This window comes from Alnus glutinosa, chromosome 6, assembly GCF_958979055.1.
Source record: "Alnus glutinosa chromosome 6, dhAlnGlut1.1, whole genome shotgun sequence".
NCBI classification, from domain to species: Eukaryota; Viridiplantae; Streptophyta; class Magnoliopsida; order Fagales; family Betulaceae; genus Alnus; species Alnus glutinosa.
In genome coordinates, this window is record NC_084891.1 from 26,655,728 (window position 1) to 26,665,865 (window position 10,138).

The 10,138-nt window shown below is 35.6% G+C and overlaps 2 protein-coding genes across 2 annotated transcripts; one reads left to right on the top strand and one right to left on the bottom strand.

Annotated features, from left to right (window-relative positions):
• Positions 1-845: 845 nt before the first annotated feature.
• Positions 846-4,497, top strand: LOC133871068 (large ribosomal subunit protein bL21c). Its single transcript, XM_062308422.1, has 5 exons — positions 846-1,224; positions 1,621-1,701; positions 3,668-3,769; positions 3,902-3,976; positions 4,232-4,497. Exons 1-5 carry the CDS (start codon positions 919-921, stop codon positions 4,301-4,303), a joined length of 636 nt encoding a protein of 211 aa, XP_062164406.1. The 5' UTR covers positions 846-918; the 3' UTR covers positions 4,304-4,497.
• A 1,098-nt stretch (positions 4,498-5,595) lies between these two features.
• On the bottom strand, positions 5,596-9,552 carry LOC133871318 (uncharacterized membrane protein At4g09580). The gene is made up of 4 exons (XM_062308734.1): positions 8,978-9,552; positions 7,988-8,258; positions 7,699-7,869; positions 5,596-6,184 (listed from the first exon to the last, which is right to left on the bottom strand). Exons 1-4 carry the CDS (start codon positions 9,241-9,243, stop codon positions 6,053-6,055), a joined length of 840 nt encoding a protein of 279 aa, XP_062164718.1. The 5' UTR covers positions 9,244-9,552; the 3' UTR covers positions 5,596-6,052.
• Positions 9,553-10,138: the final 586 nt, after the last annotated feature.

Sequence of the window (10,138 nt, forward strand, 5' to 3'; positions counted from 1 at the left end):
TATTTTTGTAACCTTTTACAATTCTTAACTTTTTGGATATTTGAAAAGAGCAATGCTATATACACCTACGACTATTTTACAACTTGCTACACGTGTCAACATGTAGTTAGAGTCACGCCAGCTACTAAAATTTCTTTTAACACCATTTAATTATATGCTGACAAGTGTTAATAAGTTTATAAATCTATTATATTTATTTATCATTTGGATAATTGAAACGCCCCTAGGACAATCTTCCTTGTTCTTGTCTTGTTGCTCTACTTACCCTCTACACACAAACCAACTAAAAAAAATAAAATTGTTGAGTGTAACCTATGGTAGTTCTTAACATGTAAATAAAAATAAATAAATAAAAACATGTAAATGAGTCACGGTAAGGGAGTTAAAGGTAATTAACTTTGTCTTAACAAAAAGCAATAAGAGAAAACTACACTCTACCCTCTTAATGTTTCGTCATTTTTTTTCAATTTTGTCTCCAAAGTGAAAAAATTTGGCAATTACAATGCACCTCAACCAAATTTTCTAATTTTGCAATGTAGCCAATTCTTCCAAAAATATTCCTAAAAGAATCATTAAAAAAAAAAACCTAAAAAAATGAAATAAATTTGGAGGTAGCTGAAGCTATCCCACGAAGCATTTGGGGGCGGCCTTCTTTAAAAAAAAAAAAAAAAAAATGATTTGTTTAAAAATATTTTCGGAAGAATTGGCTACATTGTAATATTAGGAAATTTTATTAGAATGCATTGTAATATTTTTTTAACTTTGGAGATAAAATTGAAAAAATATGAAAGTAAAATATGAAGGGCATATTAGTCATTGAAAAGGAAACGGATAGGATAGGCCTAGTTCCAAAGCCGGGCATGGTGTAAAAAAGGGTGAGCTCTGAGAGAGAGAGAGAGAGCAAGCGGTGTTCGAAGAATGGCTTCAATGACTCTTTCGTTATGCTCATCTCTCGCATCCCATTGCAGAATCTGTCCAAAGCAATGCTCATCACCAACACTCTCTTTCTCTAACCATACCAATCTCAGCTTTCTCTCCCTCTCTTCCCCCAAACTCTCTTTCTCTTCTTCTTCTCCCACATATCCACTTCTCCCCAAGTCCTCTGAATCAGGAGCAGCTGTGCTCGATTCCGTGGCCGACCCGCCGGAGCCTGAAGCCGCAGAAATTGTGGAAATCTCTGCACAAGAAGTCTCCAAGCGTGAGGAAGTGTTCGCTGTGGTCATGGTGAGTAATGGAAAAACCAAACCACAAAGCTCTATGCTTTCTTCGAGTCATTTTGTGGTGACCCATTTGATGGTTTTGATTTTTGATTTTTGATTGGTTTTTTGGGGGGTGATTTTGTGCATACCCAGATGATTTTTTACTTTTTTTTTTTTTTACTGAATTACATGTTTTTTAGTGTTATATTATGTTCCTCTGATGATAATTTTAAGAGCTTATATGTGATCTCAAAGTAAATTTTAATCCCATTGTTTTTTCGTTGTGTTTTTTTTATTTATTATTATTGTAATTTTTGGATTACCGATGATATATTGATTATTATTTGACGTTTTTCAGATGACATTTGCTAATGTTATGTTTATGCTTTGATTGTGGTTGATGTATTGTGGCCTTGTTTAGATAGGATCACGCCAATACATCGTTTTTCCTGGGCGGTTTATTTATACTCAGAGGCTTAAAGGTGCTAATGTCGACGATAAGGTATGTTTTATTCCTGTTTATTCTTGATCATATTGTTGATTGCTTGAAATTTTGTCATTGTTGCACTTCTCAATATAACTTCTTGTCCTCGTCTCGTCTTTTAGTTGGTCCGTTTGAAATCTCTCGTTTTACTTGTTTTAGAAGCATTTGGTGATTCTTGTTAGCTGGGCTTTCCTTGAAATATCAAAAACTCCTTTCTTATCCAGAAGAGGGTAAATCTCAGTTATTGTTGCAATCCACTGTTTGATTTATTACATTGCCAACACCATCTCAATGATGTAGATGCTCTAACATCAAACAATCATATGATTTACATCCCTAATCAACAGTATGTGAATCAACTTATAAATTCTTACTCCCTAGTTTTCTATCTATCAAAACAGATTATGTCTTGACCGACTCTTGAGAATAGAAAGATAAGAATTTGAGCGTGTTTTTTTTTTTTTGCATATATTTCCTTCTTTCCTTGTTTAGCTCTCTGGATATACGAGAGGCTATTTAAACAAGGATTTTTTAACTCATAACCATATCACGCTAAGTTGCCGGTATTTTAAAGTAATCTGTGGCTAAGTGAATGGTTTGGTTGTACATTCATTGGTCGACTAGTCATCTCTCTCCCTCTCTCTGTGCCAAGATTTGAACTTGGACCTATTCCCACCACTTTACCACCCAAGTGGCAGTCCACCAGTCATGTCACCATCTGAGTGAGATGTTTTATCCTAGGATCAATATATATATATTTTTTTTAACCAGGTCATATTTAGCAATATCTGGAAGAATTCTATTTTAGAGGGTAACCCCGCTTCTAGGCAGTGTTAGCCAGGAATAAGTAGAGAACCAAGTAATCCGTATCTTGCATACCGTTTAGGGTGTGTTTTTCATGCAGGGATTCAGATTGGGAATTGTCAATTTTCAGAAAATTGTAAAAAATCTGGTGACTGTTTAACAAAATTCCAGAGAATTACAATTTCCATAAGCGTTCCAACTCTTATGAAACATGAGAATTCTAAACCCCACATATTTGGTTGGAAATATTAATTCTTGCGTATCTTGTCTCCTTTTCTTTGTACTCTTGGACTACAGCATTCCTAGCTCCTTTAGTGATTAGCTTTAGTGATTTTCTTGTTCTTTTTTCTTCTCCTTCTTAGCCACTTTTCTTGTATACTACCTATGTACTTGACTGTGCTTTGCGTTTTTTGATATCTTTTTTACTTATCAAAAAAAAAAATTACAAATATAGCACTTGAGTTCAAATTTTCATTGTTGGAGTAACTACCTCCAATTAATTTTAGAAAAAAGTATTTATATCTCACCCAAAAGAAGAAGAAAAAGGTTGTCAGGAGTATTTGAGAAGTATGGCTGTAAGGATCCATTCTAATGCATTGCTAGTGTATGAGGGCCTTTTTTTTTTGTTTTTCTTCTTCTATCAATAAATTATTCTTCATAATATATATATATATATATATATATATATATATATATATATATATATTAACATTTAAAATAGATGAATTTACGGTTTCTACTTGTGTCTACGAGAATTAATAAGGAACATTCTCTTTTTATGAGACACTGGAGAACCTTCTCCCGTTATCGACATCAAATTCTTTTGAGAATTACAGATTCTTATTATTTAGAAATGCTTGTATTTTTATGAATGCATGGATGCTCATTGTGTTACTGCTGTGGCACCTATAGGCTCTATCCGGTGGGTTTATAAGTTGCCTGGGGATTATTATAGTTATGGTCAGCATTTCAATGTGGCGACTCCTGCTGCTGAATCTTAAACATATATCAATTTACTTCATGTGTCATACATTTTTATGTATGTTAATTTCATCTGTAATCCAAGATGGTCTGTTGGGCTGCCTTATTGATAGTATTATTTAATTTCAGGAGTGTTAATATGGTACTCTTATGATTCTTGCTTTTTGCCTAAGTTGTTTGAACTTTGATTCTTTTGCAGATCATCCTGAGCAAGGTGTTGCTCGTTGGAACCAGAACAAGTACCTACATCGGAAAACCAGTGGTGACTAATGCTGCTGTACACGCTGTAGTTGAAGAGCAGGTAGTTCACTACCTCCTGTTATATCTTCTTTCTTATTCCTCCATTAAAATGGAATACTTTTTCTCCAACAGTTGGCCTTCTAATTATTTTCATCCACTCCCTCTATCTGTCACCTCTCCATGTTTAATGCAGGGTAAAGATAGCAAAGTAGTTGTCTTCAAGTATAAGAAGAAGAAAAACTATCGGAGGAATATTGGTCATCGACAAGTATGTTACAAAGTTTACTTGTATCATTGATAGTAAACTATAAAGGGTTTCTAGCATGAATGCAATTCTGGTGAATGCAATTCTGGTGAATGCATAAATCAACTAGTCTTGCTTTTTTAGTTTTTGGTACTAAAACAAGGACATTACTCATAATTTAGCTATTTACTTCTGTTAAATATCAATATTTCAATTTAAACTCATTTTTCTGTTTGCTAATCCTGTTCATGACGATTCAATTGTTACTGAATTATGCAGCCAAATACAAGGATAAGGATAACAGGGATCACAGGCTATCAGGACTATCCAGCTGTTACGCTTGAGTCATAGGATTTCTTGGCAAGGATGAGTGTATACTGAAGATTGACATCTGAATGTTTTGTGAAGGAGGTTTTCTTCCCTCTTTTTGTATGTAATTTCCTTTCTAGGGTGCTTTTGAGATTGAATTATGAACTCCAGTGATTAACTATAAAAATTACTTGTTGCCTAATGAATCATTCAATTGGAATGCACTTTGAAAGTCATGTTTGATGCATTCAATTTCTATTATTTACAAGATCATCCATGATTCACCATTTTCTTTTTATGGCACAATCCCTTTGTCAACGGATATGCAAAACATAAATGACCCACAGTTTCCATGCAACTCCTGCAATAGATGCCAATCTCATTCACTGTAGAATTAGAATGGATGTTAATACGCTTACTTTTATGAGCACAAGCCTTGCCAAAAGTAGACACATCCTGCTCCTTAATCTAACTACAGGGATGTTTCATAACCCATTTAAGCAGATCGGGATCTTCTCAAATTATTTGTCCGAATTTGAGAGAATTTGGCCAGATGATTGTGAAGAGTCACTTATGGGACTTACCTAACTAAATAAAAATGGGGTTGTCCAACTATTTATCCAGTCAGGTGGATTCAATAGGTGATCTTTTACAATCACCTATCAAAATTTTCTCAAATTTGAACAAATAATTTGAGAAGATCTCATTTAAGTGATGCGAAACAAGTATTGCTTATAAAATCCTTCCCCACCTAAATACATGCCCTCATCATGCATGTCTTCCTCCAATTCAGTATAACACCTATTCCAAAACATGAAGGCTAACTATTAGCAATTTAGCATCATATACGCTATTAAATATAATAAAACAAAATCTTAATCATTTTACCCCCCCTCAAGGCGGATATAAATCATTAACCTCCCTTTTGTAGATAACAACTAACAAGTACCCTTCTAATACAGCACGTGAGCGGTTAGTGGTGAGTAACCTCATCATGTCATTTTAACAACGCTTTAGTTCCTCTACACTTAAATCATGGATGAAATATTAATTGCTTTTATTTTTGAAACTTACTTCTTTTTTAATTTTTAAAACTTTCTCCACTGCTAAGTAATTCCACAAGTGCCAATTTAAAATCCAATATGAAAGAATTACGGGTTAACTAACTATATTTACCCCGTCTAATAAAAGATGACTCTGGCTTTTTTCTGAATTTTTTATCTTATGAAAGATATTTTTGTCAAAAGAAACACATTGCAACTCTAATGGTAAATTGAGAGGAACATTACAAAAAGAATGACAGTTAAGGAAGAAGAATGCAGTTTTCCCAAGAATTAAATAAAAAAGTAAACCGAAGATCCATTCAAAGAATTTCAATTGGCAATTCCACTCCACATTCAACTGTAGGCTTTAGTATTTTGTTATAGAACAGTAAACAAATGATACAAGGCCATTTCAATTCCTATATTTGGTGGAAATTAGATGTGCATAAGCATTATAACATCATTTTGCACATCTTTCCAAATCTCAAATGACTCCACAATGAATAATCCAGTGGGAAAAAGAAAGAAAAAAAAGTGGAGCCTATGCCATATTCCATTTTCATTTAACATTCTTTACTTTGGATAAGAAGTTATTGAATCATAATTCATTACTAGAGTTCACAAATTTAATCTAGACACTGAGTCAGCTGTCTTCAACAGGAAAATGGGAGGGGCTCCACGAATCCTCGGGTTTGCTTCCAATTCAAACCTCGATCAGACAATGGGAAGGGCCTGGTTAATGGAACCTTCATTCATAGATTTTCTTCTTCTTCAGAAGGGTAGGACAAATGGAGACGAAACCAATTAGAAAAAGAACAGACAAAGTTTTGAAATCATATAGATCCTTGACTGACTTGAGATCCCCAAGAGCAAGGCCAGCCTACATAAAACAAAATCAACAGCAACAGTGAGGTAGTAAAATAACAAAACCACAGAAAAGGAACTTATTATATGTCAATGCTTTATTCTAGAAAAAGAATATAGACAGTATGTACAGAATCTCCTGAGTCCGTGCAACATACAGAGCTAACAAAAACAAATTCCACGAACTTTGAAGATCCATCACGAAATTCCCATAGTAACGCCAATATATGAGAAAAACAAAAATAAAATGGTTATCCAATGGTCCATCAAAAAGAAAACGGGCTATGTGCATTGGGAGGTAAAAAAAGAAAAACCTTCAAATTACATAAATCATTGCTTCCTTGCTACGTGACCACACAAAAGCAAAATTTCAATTGAATATAATGTCCTCTATCCCATTCATGATTTTAATGAGTGCGACTCAAAAGAGGGTAATATGAGAAGCAAAAGCACTCTTTTGCTATCTTGATCAGCTGAGCAAACCTAGCAGCAACGGAGTAATGAATAATCCCCAATAATTTATTGAAACAAAAGGCAAAGCCTAAATTAGTCAACCAATCTAGCAAGCAAACTCTTCCAGAAAGGAGGGTTCAATGCCACATTTGATCCAGATAGACAAATATATCAAACTTAAGGGCAATCTTTTGAAAGCTACTTGGAAAACAAGGAGGCAAACCTTACAATAAAATTACAGGCAGGAAGAATACTCACACAAAACCACAAACTACTTCCCTAATGGCTAACAACATTCCTAAATGTCAGGGGAAATTATGCTTACCTACCTACCATTCCTAAATGTCAGGAACTTACGGTTACACTGGAAGTTTACATTGGTTTGATCCCATCAATAATAGGCCAAAAAATGTGGGCAGTCTTCCCCAACCCCAAATCCATTGAGAAGAACAATACTCATAGGAAAATGTGGATAAGCATTTTGTAAATTCAGACAATGACAAGGAGTTTTATTAGCTCCTATTAGTCCAGCTTTGCAAATTCAGCACTTGTTAGGTAAAGCCTATTGTTGAAACAACAAATCATCCACTAAAAGACATCTTAATCAAAACTAGAGTCTAGATTCATAAAGACACCTTAGACAATAGAGAAGTCTAGACCACCATGTGTATAAAAGCACCCACTCAACTTTAGACGGTGCATACAAAATGAAAAAAACAGAGAACTTTCTCATGCCACAACCAAATCATGTCTATATCTCTAAATCTATAAAAACATGACCTAATCAGGAGAAGTAGCAAAAGTTTTCTTATAACTCTCATAAGCAGTAACCATGTTTTAAATGCATTCTTTTAGATCTAATTGATATGTCAAACATTACTGTAAGAGTGCTATGACTATAAGGCCAACTGGAAAGGAACAAACAACACAAGGGGAAAAAGGGGAAGGGGGGGGGGGGGGGGGGGGCGCAATACAATAGCAACTTAAGAAGTTCCATAAAATAAATAATGAAAAGAAATTATAATGAGTCAGCTCAGATAATAACTGCCAAATTAGAGGGTGGAGCAGGAGACTTACTCTGACTGTGATATAGGAGGCTGGTATAAGACCAATCAAAGTAGCCAAAAAGAAAACATGGAACGGTATATCGACAATAGGAGATGCCAAATTAATGAAAAGGTTGGGTAATGATGGAGTTATCCTCAGAAAAAGCATGTAATTCAGCAGCTTCTCTCTGCGCTTAGCTATCTGATTCCATGAAAATTCAGGTTAATGCAGTAGCATGGTACAGGAAAAGAGTTAAATATATGATAATTTTAAAATATGACAAATTAACAGAAAACAAACAAAAGAAAACAAGATATACCTCTGCTTGGAAAAATCTCAACTTTTCAGGCCACAACCAACTGACTAAAGGCCTACCAATTAGCTTCGACAAAAGGAAGCAGGATGATGCTCCAGCTGTAGCATTAAAAACAACTAAGAGAAGGCCTCTGATAACACCAAAAAGAGCTCCAGCTAGCAAGGACATGAAAATTGTTCCAGGAATCATAAATGTCTGCATGAAGATGTAAGTGGAGCAGAAACCCAGAATGAATTGAGCTGGGTAATCTTTAGCATATGATGCCAGATGATCTCTGAAGCAATATTAAGAATAAAAAATAAATAAATTATCGTCCAGGAAAAGCATGATGCAGTTAAAACATGGACAGACAAATATAGACGTGCGTCTAATGTCTATTTCTAATGGAACTAAAATAATGAAATTTGGATCACATACGGAAGGATGATTTCCCATGCCAACACAAACTCTTTATCATGGCCAGCAAGTAAAAATCAACACAAAACTACACATAGGAACCACCTTTTAAAAATCTACACGATGTATCTATGCTGTAGTTTTTTTACAGCACCTAGGCCTAATCCTATCTCCTTAACCCGATGAAACTCCGACCACCAAACTCACACGTAATTAGAAGACACTGCAATCTAATTTAATAAACAACTGGAGATAATCATTTCACCGTGATATTCTCACATTCCCCTTAGGGTTCCCATACAAAAAATGGGCCACTTTTTAACCACCATATAATGAACCGCAAACCACTTATCAAGTTTAAGAGCCCATTCTTCCGACACGAGGGTCAGATTCATGATGTGATCACTAAACCATAAGTAAATCAATGTTCCCTCACTGTACCCAATGACAATTCACTACAATTTCTTAAACAAAGCGAAGTACGTGGAACCCAACAGCAAGTTGAAGAAAAAGAACAAATACCCAAACAAGAAGCTAATATTGCCGAAAAGAAAAGCAAACGAAAAACGAAAGGAACAAATCGGAAAGCGAACGTACTTGAGTATACGGAGATCGGAAACGGTGCGAGGCAGCTTGAGCTTGCGGTAGTCGGCCGCGGGCATGGTGGAGTAGACGCAGAAAAGGCCAGCGGAGAAGACGAGAAAGACGCCGAGCGCGCCGGCTAACTCCCATCGAGTGAAGGGGAACCTCTCCAATTTGGGCCTCTTTCCGGTGGGGGAATCGTCGTCCTCCTTCCCCCCCGCGCTCTCTTCGTCCCTCAGCAACCTACCGCTCTCGCCCATCAGATTCCGAGGAGCCGCCATTGACGCTCTCACCGCACCCCTCCGAATCGCACGTACCGCACCACCGTAGGCTGAGAGGAGGACTGTGAGGTTTGGGCGTGAGAAGAGCCGATGAACCACATCAATCAAATCAGCGTCATATGTTGCAACCTCATATTCCTACAATTTGGTACTAAGAATCGAAGGAAGAGAAAAAGAAAACCCTAAATCGGTGCTGTTTGGCTGCGCGCGAGTTAAATGGGAGAGCGAGAGAAATAGAGAGAAAAATGGAAATGGCGGATCGCGAACGAAATTTCAATTGGTAGCAGCCACTACAAGCAATGCGTTTTGGAGAGAAAGTGGGAGCGAGGTTTAATTATATTTTTATTTCTTTTTCTTTTTTTCTTTTTTCTTTAATTCTTGTCGGAAAAAAACCCACCACTCCACCAATATCTTCGGGTAAAGCCCAACCCAAATATGCGAATCTAACAACAAAATATTCAAAACCATGTATGAGAGGAGGAGAATGCTCAAATTACAACAAGTGCATTAGAAGTGTACGTACCATTTCTAATGAGATGATACTTTGGAGTTCAGACATTTTATAAATTTTGGATAATTACATTATTAGTATATTTGATCGGCCTCAATTACAAATCGATCATTCTAATATCAAAATTAATTCAAAAATTATTATAGTTAATTTTATTTACAAATCGATCTTTAAAGTTAAATTCCATTAAAAAATAATGTCAAATGTGAACTAAACTCCAAATTCAATGCTGTCGTTGTGGGATGTAATATGGTGTTGCACGGGTTCACATCATATATGGGATTGTTTTTTTTTTTACATTTTTTTTATATCAATTAAATATTATTTCTTTACTTTTTCCGACCCTCTTTCTACCCCAATCCCATTGTTACTCACATCCACCGA